This window comes from Peromyscus leucopus, chromosome 7, assembly GCF_004664715.2.
Source record: "Peromyscus leucopus breed LL Stock chromosome 7, UCI_PerLeu_2.1, whole genome shotgun sequence".
Taxonomy (NCBI): Eukaryota; Metazoa; Chordata; class Mammalia; order Rodentia; family Cricetidae; genus Peromyscus; species Peromyscus leucopus.
Window position 1 is genome coordinate 66347360 of NC_051069.1, and position 17262 is coordinate 66364621.

At 39.3% G+C, this 17262-nt stretch overlaps 1 protein-coding gene across 1 annotated transcript in view; it reads right to left on the minus strand.

Annotated features, from left to right (window-relative positions):
* Nucleotides 1–15612, minus strand: part of Alkbh8 (alkB homolog 8, tRNA methyltransferase) — a 48801-nt gene extending 33189 nt beyond the window's left edge. Inside the window, 5 exon segments of the mRNA XM_028893014.2 lie at nucleotides 5640–5739; nucleotides 6788–6919; nucleotides 8114–8351; nucleotides 12427–12562; nucleotides 15540–15612. Of these exon segments, the coding sequence (XP_028748847.1) occupies nucleotides 5640–5739; nucleotides 6788–6919; nucleotides 8114–8351; nucleotides 12427–12562; nucleotides 15540–15553 (620 nt within the window). The 5' untranslated portion in view covers nucleotides 15554–15612.
* Between the last annotated feature and the right edge of the window lie 1650 nt (nucleotides 15613–17262).

Sequence of the window (17262 nt, forward strand, 5' to 3'; positions counted from 1 at the left end):
AAATGCAATATATAGCAAGTCAATGGCCAACATAAAATTAAATGGAGAGAAACTCAGAGGAATCCCACTAAAATCAGGAACAAGACAAGGCAGTCCATTCTATTCAATACAGTAACTGAAGTTCTAGCTAGAGCAATAAGACAACTAAAGGAGATCAAGGGGATACAAATTGGAGAAGTATCACTATTTGCAGATGATGAGATAGTATATACAAGTGTCCCCATAAATTTTACCAGGGAACTCCTACAGCTGATAAAAACCTTCAGCACTACTTCCTACTTTCTCTTCTAGCAGGTTTAGAGTAGCTGGATTTATGTTGAGGTCCTTGATCCACTTGGACTTAAGTTTTGTGCACAGTGACAGATATGGATCTATTTGCAGCCTTCTACATGTTGATATCCAGTTATGCCAGCACCATTTGTTGAAGATGCTTTCTTTTTTACATTGTACACTTTTGGCTTCTTTGTCAAAAATTATATGTTCATAGGTGTGCGGATTAATGTCAGGGAGATCACTTCCTAAATATAACACCAGTAGCACAGACACTGAGAGAAACAATCAATCAGTGGGACCTCTTGAAACTGAGAAGCTTTTGTAGAGCAAAGGATATGGTCAACAAGGCAAAGCAACAGCCTACAGAATGGGAAAAGGTCTTCATCAACCCCACATCTGACAGAGGACTGATATCCAGAATATATAAGGAACTCAAGAAATTAGACATCAAAACGACCAACAGTCCAATTAAGAAATGGGCTATAGAACTAAACAGAAAATTCTCAACAGAGGAAACTCAAATGGCTGAAAGACATTTAAAAAATTGTTCAACATCCCTAATCAGGGAAATGCAAATCAAAGCAACTCTGAGATACCACCTGTCAGAATGGCTAAGATCAAAAACACTGAAGACACCTTATGCTGGAGAGGATGTGGAGCTAGGGGAACTCTCCTCCACTGCTGGTGGGAATGCAAGCTTGTACATCCACTTTGGAAATCAATATGGTGCTTTCTTAGAAAATTGGGAATCAATCTCCCTCAAGATCCAGCTATACCACTCTTGGGCATATACCCAAGGAATGCTCAATCATATCACAAGAGCACTTGCTCAGCCATGTTCATATAAGCATTGTTTGTAATAGCCAGAACCTGGAAACAACCTAGATGCCCTTCAACTGAAGAATGGATAAATAAAATGTGGCACATATACACAATGGAATACTACTCAGCAGAGAAAAACAATGACATCATGAGGTTTGCAGGCAAATGGATGGATCTAGAAAAAAATCATCCTGAGTGAGGTAACCCAGACTCAGAAAGACAAATATGGTATGTACTCACTCATAGGAGGATACTAGATGTGGAACAAGGATGACTGGACTGCTACTCACATCACCAAGGAGGCTACCTGGAAAACAGGAACCCAAGAAAGACATGGGGATCGCCCAATGATGGAGAAATGGCTGAGATCTACATGAACAGTCTGGACATGAGTGGGAGTAATGAAGGGCCAGGGTGGAGGGAAAGAGAGCCTGTGGGAGCGGGAGATCCCAGCTGGATCAAGAACAGAGAGAGAGAACAAGGAATAGGAGACCATGGTAAATGAAGACCACATGAGAAAAGGAAGAAACAAAGTACTAGAAAGGCCCACAGAAATCCACAAAGATACCCCCACAATAGACTGCTGGCAATGGTTGAGAGACAGCCGAAATTGAACTACTCTGGTGATGGGATGGCCAAACACCCTAATAGTCGTGCTGGAAACCCTATCCAACGACTGAGGGATCTGGATTCAGAGATCCTCGGCTAGGCCCCGGGTGGAGCGCCGGGAGTCTAATTAGCGAGAAAGAGGAGGGTTTATTTGAGCAAGAATTGTTGAGACCAAGGTTGGATAAAGCACAGAGACAAACAGCCAAATGAATGGAAACACATGAAGTATGAACCAATGGCTGAGGGGCACCAACTGGATCAGGCCCTCAGAATAGGTGTGACAGTTTGGGAGGCATCTAGGCAGTGGTACCGGGTTCTGTGGTCATTGCATGAGTTGGCTGTTTGAAACCTGGGGCTTATGCAGGGACGCTTGGCTCGGTCTGGGAGGAGGGGACTGGACCTGCCTGGACTGAGTCTACCAGTTTGATCTCAGTCCTCAGGGGAGGCTTTGCCCTGGAGGAGGTGGGAATGGAGGGTGGGCTGGGGGAAGGGGAGGGGGGTAGGAAGGGAGAGAACAAGGGAATCCATGGCTGATATGTAGAACTGAATGATATTGTAAAATAAAAGGAAAAAAAATAAAATAAAATAATTAATGCATTTAAAAAAAACCTTCGCCGGGCGTGGTGGCGCACGCCTTTAATCCCAGCACTTGGGAGGCAGAGGCAGGCGGATCTTTGTGAGTTCGAGGCCAGCCTGGGCTACCAAGTGAGCTCCAGGAAAGGCGCAAAGCTACACAGAGAAACCCTGTCTCGAAAAAACCAAAAAAAAAAAAACCTTCAGCAAAGTGGCTGGATACAAGATTAACTCAAAATGGTATGTAGCTCTCCTATATACAAATGATAAACAAGCAGAGATATCAGGGAAATGACACCCTTCACAATAGCCACAAATGATATCTAGGTGTAACTCTAACCAAGCAAGTGAAAGACCTTTATGATGAGAACTTCAAGTGTTTAAAGAAAGAACTTGAGCCGGGCGGTGGTGGAGCACACCTTTAATTCCAGCACTCAGGAGGCAGAGCCAGGCAGATCTCTGTGAGTTCAAGGCCAGCCTGGGCTACCAAGTGAGTTCCAGGAAAGGCGCAAAGCTACACAGAGAAACCCTGTCTTGAAAAACAAAAAACAAAAAAACAAAAAAAAAAAAAGTTGGAAAAATCTCCTCTGGTGCTCATGGATCAGTACTATTTACATAGTAAAAGTGGCCTTCTTATAAAAAAAAAATCTACAGATTCAATGAAATTTCCATTAAAATCAAAACACAATTCTTTGCAGACCTTGAAAGAACAATACTCAACTTCATATGGAAAACCAAAAACCCAGGATAGCTAAAACAATCTATACAATAAATGAATTTCCAGAGTTATCACAATCCCTGACTTCAAGCTCAACTACAGAGCTACAGTAATAAAAACCACAGGGTGCTGGCATAAAAACATTAATGCTGACATTAATCAATAGAACTGAATCAGAGACCCAGGCATGAGTCCACATATCTATGGACACCTGATTTTTGACAAAGTAGCCAAAATCATACAATGGAGAAAAGAAATCATCTTCAACAAATGGTGCTGGTCTAACTGGATGTCGGAATGTAGAAGAATGCAATTTGATCTGTCGCTATCAACCTGCACAAAGCTCAAGTCCAAGTGGATCACAGACCTCAACATAAATCCAGATACACTGAACCTGATAGAAGACAAAATGGGAAGTAGCCTTGAATGCATTGGTACAGGAGACTGCTTCCTGAATATGACACCAGTAGCATGGACACTAAGATGGACAATTAATAAATAGGACCTCATAAAACTGAAAAGCAAAGACACCATCAATAGGACAAAACGGCAGCCTACAGAATGGGAAAAGCTCTTCATCAACTCAACATCCAACAGAGGGCTAATTTCCAAAACATATAAAGAACTCAAGAAACTAGACATCAAAAAACCAAATAAGCCAATTTAAAAATGGGGTACAGATCTAAAATGAGAATTCCCAAAAGAAGAATATCAAACGGTCAAGAAAAACTTAAAAAAATGTTCAATATCCTTAGTTATCAGGGAAATGCAAATCAAAGACTCTGAGATGTCATCTCACATCTGTCAGAATGCTAAGAACAAAAACACATGCTGTCTCCATTGTTGGTGGGAATGCAAACTCGTACCACTACTTTAGAAATTAATATGGTGGTTTCTCATAAAAAATTGGAAATCAATCTACTTCAAGACCCAGCTATACCATTTGGGCATATAGCCAAAGGATACTCAACTATGTTCATAGTAGCTTTATTCCTAGTAGTCAGAACCTGGAAACAACCCAGATGCCCCTCAACAAAAAAATGGATGAAGAAAATGTGATAGATTTACACAATGGAATATTATTTAGCTGTTAAAAATGATGACATCATGAAATTACAGATGGACCTAGAAAAAAATAATCCCGAATAAGGTAACCAGACCCAGAAAGATGAGCATGGTTTGTACTCATGTATAAGTGGATATTAACTGTAAAGTAAAGGATAACCATGCTACAATCCACAGACCCAGAGAGGCTAAGTAACAAGGAGGGTTCAGGGTGGAACACTTGGATCTCCCTGGGAAGGGGAATTAGAATAAATTTCATGGGTGGACAGACTAGGGGATGGGAACAGAAGTGATGGGGGCAGGGGTATGGAGAAGTAAAGTACTGAAAGAGATGACGAGAGAAGGGAGGCATTTTGGGTGAGGTAGAAACCTAGTTCAAGGGAAGCTCCCAAGAATCTACAAGGATAACCCCAGCTAATACTCCTAGGAATAGGGAATACATAGTCTGAACCGGCCATCTCCTGTAATCAGGCAAGACTCCTAGCGGAGGAACTGGTACACCAACCCAGCCATATAACCTTTGACCTACAATCTGTCTTGCCTACAAGATATGCTGGGGTTAAGGTAGTGAAGAAATTGTGAGAGTGGCTAAGCAATGACTGGTCCAGTATGAGACTCATGCCACAAGAGTGAGATCACCCCTGACACTATTTGAAGCGCCAGGACCAAGAGGCTGAGTAGCTCCAGAGAACCAAATAGGACTGGAGAAAAAGATGCCAATGTAATGATGACTAATGATATTCTACTATACTCACAGATAGGTGTCTAACCTAGTAGTCATTAGAGAGGGTTCATCCATCCACTGGTAGAAACAGATGCAGAAACACGCATTCAAACATTAGACTGAGCTTGGGAATCCTACTGATGAGAGGGAGGAAGGATTGTAGGAGCCAGAGGGGCAAAGGACATCACAAGAAAACCCACAGAATCAACTAACCTGGGCTCATAGGTATTCACAGACACTGAACCAACAACCAGGGAGCCTGACGTAGGCATTCTGCATATATGTGACAGTTGTGTAGCTTGGTCCTCTTGTGGTACTCCTAACAGTATAAGCAGGGTCTGTTTCTGACTCTTCTGCTGGCTTTTGGGACCCTATTCTTCATACTGGGCTCTCTTGCCCAGTCTTAATACAAGGAGAGGTGCTTAGTCTTACTGTAACTTGATATGCCATGTTTTGCTGATATCCATGGGAAGCCTGCCCTTTTCTGAATAGAAATGGAGGAGGAGTAGATAGAGTGGGAGGAGCAGAAGGGAAGTTGGGGAAGGGGCTGGGAGGAGAGGAGGGAGGGGAAACCTCAGTTAGGATACAAAACAAACAAACAAACGAATGAATGAGTGAATAGAAATAGACAAGAGTTTTTACTTCATCTGTATATAAATAGACAAGAGCTTTGACTTCATCTGTATATCTGAACTTTTATAACAAAACTAGGCCACTTACAGAATTAAAATTCTCTAAATTTAACCAGTAATCTCAAAAGCTTACTTACAGATGACATGCATCTCAACTACTATAAACTTCTAATGTATTACATCATTCTTCCCATGCCAGTACTTACTGTGTATTAACATGTACTTACCCCCAGGTAAGGGCTTATCTTTATCTACAGTATTGTTCTCATAGTGGAATTCATAACCAAAATGTTTAACTCTTCTGTGTTTTAAGGACTTCTGAACTGTATGAAGAAAATAAATTGCTTGAAAGAAAAGGACAGCAACACTTCATATTCCACTCAACATTATAAGGAGTCGTTAAGTAGTGACAACTTCTCCTAATTGCTAAATTACTGTTTTAAAAGCATGAGCCATTTTATTTGTTTTGTGCTTAAAACACTTAAAGAGTTTCATCTATTAATGTAAGAGAACTATGTGTCTATCCTACCACTCACAGGAATGCCTGTAATTGGAAAGAGGTGAAGCAGCTCTCATTGCTGCTTTGTCCTCATGAGATGTCTGAGTGCTTGGAGAAATCTTCGGGGCAGAGAGAAAATGTTGGGAGCCAGACCAATCTACAGCTTTCTCAGAGGCCCTGATGAAAGGACTAAAGGAACACTAGCTCTGTATCCTTGCCTAGCGGCAGACCTGGCAAGGTCAAGTCTGGGGCTGAGGCCAGGGCCTTGAAGGAGTCAAGGTTTCAGATTCTGGGAACCTGACTTTTCCCCCTTGAAGAGACTATAGTTATCAGTCCCAGGGCCACTAAGCGCTCAGCCTGTGACATTTGGAATATCCTGTGTTCCTTCGTGCAACAATACTTGTTTAACTTTCTGGTAACTCTGTTCCATTTCCCCCCTTGAAATTGTACATAAAATGCTATACTTCTTAATCTCTTGCTTGCCCTAACACATAACTTGTGCAGGACCTCCTGATCTGAACTTTCCTGTCTTTATTATATCTGATTCTCTGGTCAACTCCCTCAGGAACTTGTCACTGAACAACCTGTTAACCAATTCAAGAAGCAAACAAGATTTTAAACAGGGGAAGGTCTGATAATTTATGTTAACATTCCTCAGACTGAAGTTTAGAACTGGTTGCTATACAAAGGTTATATATAAAACTGTTCCTAAGAACTGTAAGTGTGACTTGCCTACCACCACGTCCAAGCTACTTCCAATGATCTTAAGGAAACAGCATAATGTCACTATACCTATGGTGTACAATGAAAGCAAGTACAGAAACAGGGCATTTTCCAAAAATGTAATTTATAGACCTTGAAGTTTTACTTACAATTCTGATCACCTGTGTTTCCTGTCCAATTAACACTTTCCAGAAGCATTTTCTCATCCTCAGAAGAAATAATTTCTTCTACCACCAAGAGGCCTGGAGGTAAGGCTTGAAGCCTCATTCTTTTCCATTGTGCTACAGGAAAACAAATTAAAGGTCATATACAAAACCTGTATAAAATAATTTTTTCCCCAGAGCACCAGTTTGCAAGGCTATTAATTGTCATTTTCAGAAATGACACAAAATGCAAAAACAAAGATGAGAATCATAACTGTACTGTACTTTACTCTCTACAGTTCTCTTCAGCAAAGAATGACACTCAAGTCTTCTGTTGGCATATGATTGAGTCACTTTCTACACCTCATTTGAAGACAAGGCTTTTTGTATACTTATTGTATAAACTGTAATTTTGAAAAATGTCAACAGTACAAAATGGGAAGGGAAACCACAAGGTCAATTCACTCGATGCAGAAAAGGCTTTAACAAAGTTCAACATCTCTTCATGATACAAGTTCTAAAGAACTAGGAAGTACCATACCCCAATAAAGGCTATATATACAACAAACCTATAGACAATGATGTTAAACAGGGAAAAATTGAATGTATTTCCTCTAATATCAGGACAGCAAAGAGACAAAGGTGTCCTCTCTCCACTAGGATTCATTATTGGGCTTGAAGTCTAATATTGAATTAGCTAGATCAATAAGAGAAGGAAATAGAAGGGGTTCACGTAGAGAAAGAAGCCTAAGTATTCACATTTATGTTCATAAACATTCCACCAGGTAACTCTTAGACTTGGTAAACACTTTCAACAAAATAACAGAATACAAAATCAACATGCAAAAATTGTGAGCTTTTCTCAAGTAGTAGAGAAAAAAAACCAGAGGGAAAATTTTTCTTGCACAGGCAAATGAATAGAAAAGCCAGTTCTCAAAAGAAGAAATAAAAACTAATTAAAATTCTCTGAAAAGATGTTCAACATCCTTAGCCAATAGAAAAGAAAACATTAAAATTATTTTGGGTATATAACCAGGAGCAGGAGAGTTGGATCATATGGAAATTCCATTTCAAGTTGTTGTCCACATTCTTACCAGCAGTGAGTAAGGGCTCCTCTCTTCCCACATCAGCCTTTGACTTCAACAAGCACAGCATAAGCAAGCACACCACATACACACACACACACACACACACACACACACACACACACACACACACACAAACATATACACACCAGCACATATATGTGTACACATACACGCAAAGAATAATTAATTGATAGAGACTCCATAAGAAGAAAACTCACACAAAAAGTAAGTAACTTCAAGGTACCTTTTTCCACAAAATTCAAGTACAGAATGATCTTCTGCCCCAAATCATCAATGATTTCTTTTCCATTGAGGATAGCATAGGCTTTCTTGGATTCTTCAATAGTTTTGTATATTGCAAATGCATAAGGCTTATTAGGTGGCATCAGGAGAGCTTCCATGGGTCCACATTTCTCTAAAGCCAAAAGCAGTTGCTTCCTACTCACACCATTACCAAGACCACCATTGGCAACAACCAGGCTCTTTAAAAAAGGGGAAGAGAGGAGGTAAGTAAAAAGCAGTTGATATGACCTATTTATTTGAAAATAAAATGAAATGACATTATTACAGATAAATGTAATTTAAAAGTTTCATTTTCTTTGGTTATTTGGTTTGCTAGCTTCATACAAAGTATATAAACTAATTTACTAAATATTTTGGAGGAAATGTTGCTATGCTATAAACATTTATTTTTAAATAGTTTGTAATAGTGATATATTCATTTCTTCATAACCAGAAATGTAAGTTAAAATCTAACATCCTATTATGTTCAGAAATACAAATTAACATAATGAAAAAGAAGGAACGAAGAATGGAAAGAAACATGCAATCAGCAGTCACATGATACATTTTGCCAAAGAATAAATGTTCTATATTCTTTTACCTATTTAATTCTAATTAGCATAATCTTTAAAACAAAGTAAACTTATTTGGGTAATATGAGCCCCACTTTATAGAAGAAACTATTGAGCACAAAACTGGGTTAAGTGAGTGAAGTAGCATTACTGTTGTTAGTCTTCTGGAACCCATACATTGAATATAACCATTACACTATGTTTACCAAAAAGTAAAAAGTCAAGGAACTGGATCAAGGAAAACTTAATTGCAGATTCATAAACCATGAAAAGTTTTCTGCTCAAGAAAATTAATTCAGTCAATGTAATTTAGTCAGATTGCAAGTAAACTTTTTTCCTTTAAAAATTTCAAGTTTACTTCCTGTCACTCTGTAGACTGCTAGGCTCTAGTCACAGGATGTGGGGGAGTGAGGGAATGCTCCTTTCCTTATTTTGAGGTTTATAGTCTAGTACTCTTACAGTTACTATATTTAAAAACCACCCTACATGGTGTTAAAACAATTTATCACCTATTATTTTTAAATCTTATTTTAGTGTGTGTGTCTGTGTGTATGGGGGTGGGTGGGTGTCTGTGTGTCTGTGTGTATGAGGACAGGTGGGTGTCAGTGTGTCTGTGTGTGTATGGGTGGGTGGGTGTCTGTGTATGGGTGGGTAGGTGTTTGTATGTCTGTGTGTATGGAGGCGGGTGGGTGTCTGTGTGTCTGTGGGGGGGGCAGGTGGATGTCGGTGTGTCTGTGTGTATGGGTGCGTGAGTGTCTGTGTTGGTGTGTGTATGGGAGCGGGTGGGTGTCTGTGTGACTGTGTGTGGGGGCGGGTGGGTGTCTGTGTGTCTGTGGGGGGGCGGGTAGGTGTCTGTGTGTCTGTGTGGGGAGGGTGTGGGTGGGTGTCTGTGTGTCTGTGTCAGTGTGCAGGTGTGCATATGCCACAGCAACCATGAAAAAGTTAAAGGACAACTTTCTGGAGTTAATTCTCTCCTTCTACCATGTTGGGTCCAAGGACAGAACTCGTGTTGTTAGGTTTGTATAGCAAGCCCTTTAACTCCTGAGACATCTCACTGGCATAACCTATTATATCTAAAAACATTAAAAAAAAAAAAAGCCAGGACTGGGTTTACTCATCAATTTCATCATTTATATCAGGTATTGGAAATGTTCTAAAAAGAATATTTCAAAGATATACAGGTCATATAAGCATAGCCTCAATTTGGTTTATTTAACATGCTATTAAAATGTGAAAGCCATTGTCTCACAAGACACATTTGTTCTGAATACAATAGTTTACTGACTCCATGAGTTGTACTAAACTCAAGATCAGTATATTAATGTTTGTTTTATTACACATTATTAGGATATCTATAACAATCCTTGAAAATGGTGTAATACATTTATCATTAAACTGGATAACAAGAAAGATAAAAATCTCTTCCCCAGAGGGTAGCTAAACACAAGTATAAGGATACACATAATAAACTCATTACTACAATACTAAGTAATACATTAAGCAGCACATAAAACTTACTCTCATATGCTTTATCATGGACTTCATTCAATAAGGTTTTTTCATTAAAATATCATAACAATTTAGTTATATGTGGCCACCATTACAAAAATACTCCCATTTCCCTAAATCTTAGTCAGAGACACAAAGAAGACAAAGTACCTTTTCCTATTCTCATGCACTTAAGACAACATGATTAAGAATACCAGCAACCAATTAATTCTTGGAAGATTCTGCAGCAGGCTCAGCTAAGTGTCCTCTAGTCAAATTAATTCAGTCTAACACTAGTTACCTAGTGAGAACATCAGATCGCACAGGCTCAGTTCTGCAAGTCTGCCCCCATCAGCAGGAAACACACTTCTGACATAGCCATAACTCAGTTCCTGAGACTCCCGCCTCAGGTGCTATTAAATTACTTGAGCAGCTCACAGAACTCAGGGAAACACTGCTTACAGCCACTCATTCATTATACAGGTAATCAAAAGCCAGAAATTCACTGCCCGCCCTGAGGACACGAACCTTCAGCAGATTCCACATGCTCCAATATCCAGACCACTCATTTATTATACAGGTAATCAAAAGTCAGAAATTCACTGCCCCCCCTGAGGACACCACCCTCCAGCAGATTCCACATGCTCCAATATCCAAACCACTCATTTATTATACAGGTTATCAGTCCAAAATTCACTGCCCACCCTGAGGACACCACCCTCCAGCAGATTCCACACGCTCCAATAATCAGAAGCTCTCAATTCTGTCTTTTTAGGGTTTTATGGCACCTTCCACACAGGCATGACTGAATGAATACATTATGGGCCACTGGTTGTTATGGTTTGTATGTGAGACGTCCCCTACAGTAATCAAGTGTTTGGATACCTGATCCTCATTCAATGCACTGTTTGGGGAGGTTATGATTACATGTAGCCTAGCTGGCTGATACTGTACTGGTAGGGCTTGTAGGTTGTAGACCCACCTAGTTTCTTCTCTAGCCACGTGTCTGTCATTCCAAGATGACCAGCCACGTCACATGCCTAAGGCCATACGAGCCAGTACTGCAATAATGCCTTTTCTGCTAATAATGGACTATAGTTTCTAAATTGTGATAAATTTTTTTCTTTCCTCCTTATTTTGTCAGATATTCTGTTGCAGTGATAATAAAAGGAACTAACATAGTAATCAACTACACTTCCCTTCCCCAGGGAAAGCATGGCTAAGGTCCAACTCTCTAATCATACCTTGGTGTTTCCAGTAGTCAGAGGTCATTCAGAAGCCATTAGTCACTTCACTAGCAAATAAAAGACAACTAGATTTATTCCTGAGAGTTTTTAGCATGAGTTTAGGTATGCTATACTACGCCCAGCTTAGAAATTAAAGTCAAGGTCAAAAGTAATGCTCATATCTAAATAAGGAGAGAAGTGAGTTACAATGAGTTATAATTTAAAGCCAGGGAAACCTCCCAGTAGTTCATTATCATCTTACTTATTTCCAACAGACATGAAAAGGTTTTGTAAATTAGGACTAATAAAAAGAGTTTATATTATATAACCAAAATACTTTGTAACACAGGAAAGGTAAGAAAAGAAAAAAGATTATATTAGGCTATAGAAGATCTGCCTTCAAATTTCTATTCAACCATTTACTAGTTTATATTAAGGGAAATTAACCTCTCAAGATGACAGTTTTCTTATGCAGCTCATATAGACTTTTAGAGAATTAAACACAATAATGAATGTTAAATTTTCTATATCAAATAAAAAGATTTATACAATGTTATTAATATATAATTGCAACATGCTCTAGTTCAGTGGTTCTCAATCAGTCGGTCATGACTATTGAAAAACCCATACTTTGATGGTCTTAGGAACTCAGACATCACTTAGTGGCAAAATCACAGTTAAAAAGTGGCAATGAAAATAAATTTATGGTTGGGGGTTCCTAAGACCATTGGAAACATCTTTTTTCCTATGGTTGTGACCTATAGTTTGAGAACCACTATATTTCAACCCACACTAACGACATGAATTCAAACTACAGACTAGGCTACCATACAAATGGAAAACTAGCACATCCTATTCCATGTGTATTTAATATGGGCACAACATATCATTGAATAATTACAGCTTTGAGCTATATTTTACAATAGTAACATAATACATTACAATATTGACACAGCTACATGAAAGTGACAATAACACTTTAAGGTCACCTGGGTGGGATAAGACACTGCCTGGATGCCTTCATGTTTCAGCAACACATGCCTGGCTTTACTCTGTTTCCTTAAGAACTTCTTCTCGATTTTATTGAGTTTTAAGCCACCTTTATGATTGATGTTCATAGTAATACTATAAAGAAAAAAAGTATAAAAAGTATAACCTTAAAAGTCCTGAAGGATCAATTATGTTATTCATATATTCAATAGTTTATAAAAATTTGTGTTTTGTAAAAAACTTTAGTTTCAACAACCTAGAAAAGTGAAACAAATAAAAAGAATAGAAATATTTCAGAACATAACACAAATTCATGACAATTCATCTGTTAGCTTATGTACTCCACCGCAAATATAAACTCTAGGAGAACAAAAATGCCAGCATACAGTACATCCCCAGGAAATATGTGGAAAGAATAAATGAATATTAAGTGAGTAAGCATGTATGCCTATTATGGCCTTAGTCCCCTGACCATACAACTGCATGGCTTTATATGAACTTCTAAGTTAGTTCAGCAAAACAAAAACATAACAAAAAAATGAAAAAAAAAATATATGACATATCTTCATATAATTAACTGCTAATAGAATTGCTGTTGCTTGTGGCATAACTACAGACCAAAACAAACAAACAAAAAAATCAATGTTAATTGAAAGGAATTTGGAAGATTTCAAACTAGAAGGATCAGAACAGCAAAGATATTGTTTAAAAGGTATTCAGTGAGGTAATAAAAGGCAAAGGGTAAACAGAAATGTCCACCAACAATAGTGAAATATAAGTATAATTTGAGAGGGTTTTTTTTTCTTTTTTTTTTTTTTTTTTTTTTTTTTGTTGTTGTTGTTTTGAAACAGGATCTCACATATCCCAGTTTGGCCTCCAACTTGCTACAAGGCTGAGGATGATCTTGAACTTCTGACACACCTGGCATAGCAGGTGTGCACCCCACAAGCTCAGTTTATGCTTATTAAGACAGTTCCTCACTATGCAGCCCTAGCTGACTTCAGACTCACAGATTATAAATGTGTAGCATCATGACCAGCTGGCATAATGTTTTTAGAGCAGCAAATGTTTACTGAACCTCTAATTCAATGCTACAAACTTCAAAGTTAACAAATGAAATAAAATTACATTTCAAAATAACGGGTACATTCAAAACTCCAATTACTAGACTTAATTTAAGGACAGAAGAAAAATGGCATTAGTTCATTTTCCTAGCACACAGGGCACATGTTAGGAGGTAAAGTGAATAAGGCAGGTCGGTTGGACAGCACAGTAGGATAGTAATGAGAAGACCTGCAATATTTCACCTGTGCCAAGCAGAAATGCTGACCTGCTTACATTGGAGGCATAGAAGGAAAGGAAACAGGGAGAAGGTAGGGAGGAAAGAATCATTCCACATGATCAACAGGTGTTGGTGATTACTCAGATGTGAAGAAGAGAGGAATCAAGATCACTGCACAGTTGCTTGGATGCACCTTACATGTGACAGGAGTAAGGTCACTAGCATATTAGCTATGACACTAGTTCAGTTACCTCCAGCCTGAGCATGTTCTCTGTTAGTAAGGAGAGTATGGAGACATAAAGGCTCTGTTACTAGCTAACTCTCAGTATATCTTGTTGGATACTACCCTAAGTAGCAACTTTACTATGTCCATGCCTGAGTTAAAAAACAGAGAGCCATGGCTAGAGAGATGGCTGAGTGGTTATAAACATTGACAGCTCTTCCAGGGAACCTGGATTCAAGTCCTAGCACCCACATGGTGGCTCACAACCATTCATAATTCAAGTTCCAGGAGATCTGACTCTCTTGCGGCCTCCTTGGGGCACCAGGCATGCAAGTGGTGCACAGATATACATGTAGGCAATACACATATACATAAAATAAAAATAATCTTTAAAAAAAGGTTATCAAGCAACACAGATAAAGTGAATCTTCTGATTGTGCATAACATACTTATTAGCAAACACTAGAAAGAACAAATATAAATTCCTATCAAACAAGGTTTCACATACATGTTTTTTAAATATGAGAAATCAGTAATATGAGTTGGATCCAGGAAAGCGAAATAGGTAGATAAGTAAAGAAGGATAGTTTTCTCTGGCTTGTGAATTTATAAGCTATTCAAATTGCATTATCTAATTAAAAAGAACACAGAAACATTTGATTAGGAAAAAAAAATCACCCCGTTATTTATCACACCCTTTCTAACTTTCTGAATTACACATTCTTCTGTTGTTTTTCCTTCCACTAGACATTTATTCTCTTTTCCAAAAAGTGCATTGAAAACCGCTAAAGCAGAGATTTAGTATTATTCACTGGGTAGCACTCAGCACTTAGCACTTAAACAGGATGTGATACCCAGTAGCAACTGATTAAATTTAAATAAATAAATAAATAAATAAATAAATAAATAAATAAATAAGCAAGCCTAAGTAGAATTTTCCATTTTAGTTCCTAAACTACTCCAGAATTCTGATTTTGGCAGCCATCTTCAACGATTTCCACAACACCGGATGTGTATCCCAAATTACCTGAATGTGTTGGACCAAGACTATTACCTACACAGTCTTGGATACCTGGCATACAACTTGCAACAAATGTTCAATGAAATCGACCAAAACCACAGGCTGACACCACCTCCACCCCAGAGGAAGGACTGATCAAGGAAGAGTATAAGACGCAGACGCGTGGACAAACAGCCGCTAGCATGCTTTTGTTTCACAGAATTGATGCTGGCTGGAAAGAAACTAGAATCAAGTGCAGATCTCCAACCACAATAGGAGCTGACACAGAACCCTCCCCCGCCCCCCGGAAACCCATACCACACCACACAAATGAACACTAGACCCTATCAGGGTTCCCAACACCTCGACATCCCTCGGCCCATAGATTGCACCCTGCGCGGCCTGGGTCGGACCACGCTGGCCAGGACAGCAGACAAGGAGCTGCAAGGAGTAAGCTATGGTTTGCGACCCTCCGTCACCGCTAAAAACAGGCGCCATACACGTCTGTCTCTCCTCATCAGAGGTTTTCACCTCCCAGATGCTTTCTCTATTGTCAGCCAGCCCCGCTGCAGCCTAGAGTTATGCAAGCATTCTAAAACCGCCGTACCTGGGAGCCGCCATGTTGCAGACAATCGCACTACATTTCCCATGAGTCCACGGGGCTACCACAGCGCTCCCACAATCCCCTCTCCCGCCCAAAATCTTTGTTTACACTTTCCCGGCAGCGAAGTGCCTGTAAACTGCTATGTGGAACAGAAAATTCGGCTGCTTTATGTGGTGAAAAGTAATGATTGGAGGAGCATTACAACTGCCACGTTACTAAACCAGCACTCTACGTAACTACATGCTAAGGATTTGACCTTATACCCACAGATAAACTTAACTTGGAAAAGATGGAGACCATTACAGAAAACCACAACCAATCAAAATGCAGAGCTGTGAAGTCCTGTGTCAACTGCCATCTACAACACAGTTCCTGCAACTAAGGCTCAGAACTCTGCAAAGAAAATGGAGGCAGAGCAATGGGGAGCTTACTAGGGATTGTATCTAAGTGTCAGAAGCCACACCCATAAAGTCTCACTAGAATGACGGTCTAAATTTGAGCTGAGCTGGATGGTGGTGGCATACGCCTTTAATCCCAGCACTCGGGAGGCTGTATGTAAATTCGAGGCCAGCCTGGTCTACAGAGCAAGAGCCAGGACAGGCACCAAAAATACACATAGAAACCCTGCCTCCAAAAAATTAATAAATAAATATTAGCTGAACAAAAACAAAACAGACATGCTTCTGTGGTCATGCAGAAAATTCAGGAGGCCTCAACTCTACAAAAACAAAACAAAACAAAACAAAAAGAAAAAACCAACCAACCAACCAAACAAACAAACAAACAAAAAACCCCAAGCAAATAAGGAATTCTGAAAGCAAGAGAAAGTCTTCTCCAGGAAAGGGCACACATTGTTATCCAATAATGAATAGTCAGCCCTGAAAACACTTAAATATAAGTAACGTTATACAAACTGAGTAATTTGTGTTTATGTATGTTATGTGTGTGTGTGTGTGTGTGTGTGTGTGTGTGTACAATTAATAAAAAACGTCATGAGTTTGAAAGAGAGCAAGGAGGAGGGGTATAAGAGGAAGTTTGGAGGGAGGAAATAGAGTGGGTAAAGTACATAATTATAATCTAAAAAAACAAAAATAGTAGAACTCTAGAAAAGAAGAAATTGGATCTACTTAGGAAAGATATTTCAAGGTAAAGTTTAAATGGCAGAAAAATTAATCAAATGGGAAAAAGTTACATCCCTATTATGAGGTTGACTCATAGCAAAAAAAAAAAAGCAACAGTAATGTTCTAATTTGTTTTTTCTTTCTTTCTTTCTTTTTTCTCAACTCTACACTGGTAGGTCTCAAAGAAGCCCAAGACAAATGGTGAGGTGCCTACTAACATATCAAAGCAGACATTGGCCAGCTCTTCCAACATCACTCAGTACCTATTGCTCCTCACTAGCACTGCTCACTCTCACCCACTACCCTAAACCTCTTCTTCCCAAGTACTGGGCTTCTGCTTCCCATTCCCTCAGCTTCTAATCCCTATATAGCACAACCATTTTGGACACCCCATCTCTTAGCCTCTTGGCTCCAAGCTGGCTCTGCTCTTGGATCTCTCTTGGTCCACTTGCTCCCCTCTCTACTTTCTCATCCCCTGCCCTACACTTCCAAAAATGGTCTGGCAGTCTGCTGGCCATGTTCAGTCTAAACTGTCCCAGATGCCTCTGGCTGTTCTCTTCCTCAGATATACAATAAGCATCCTCTGCAAACCATATCTTGAAGCA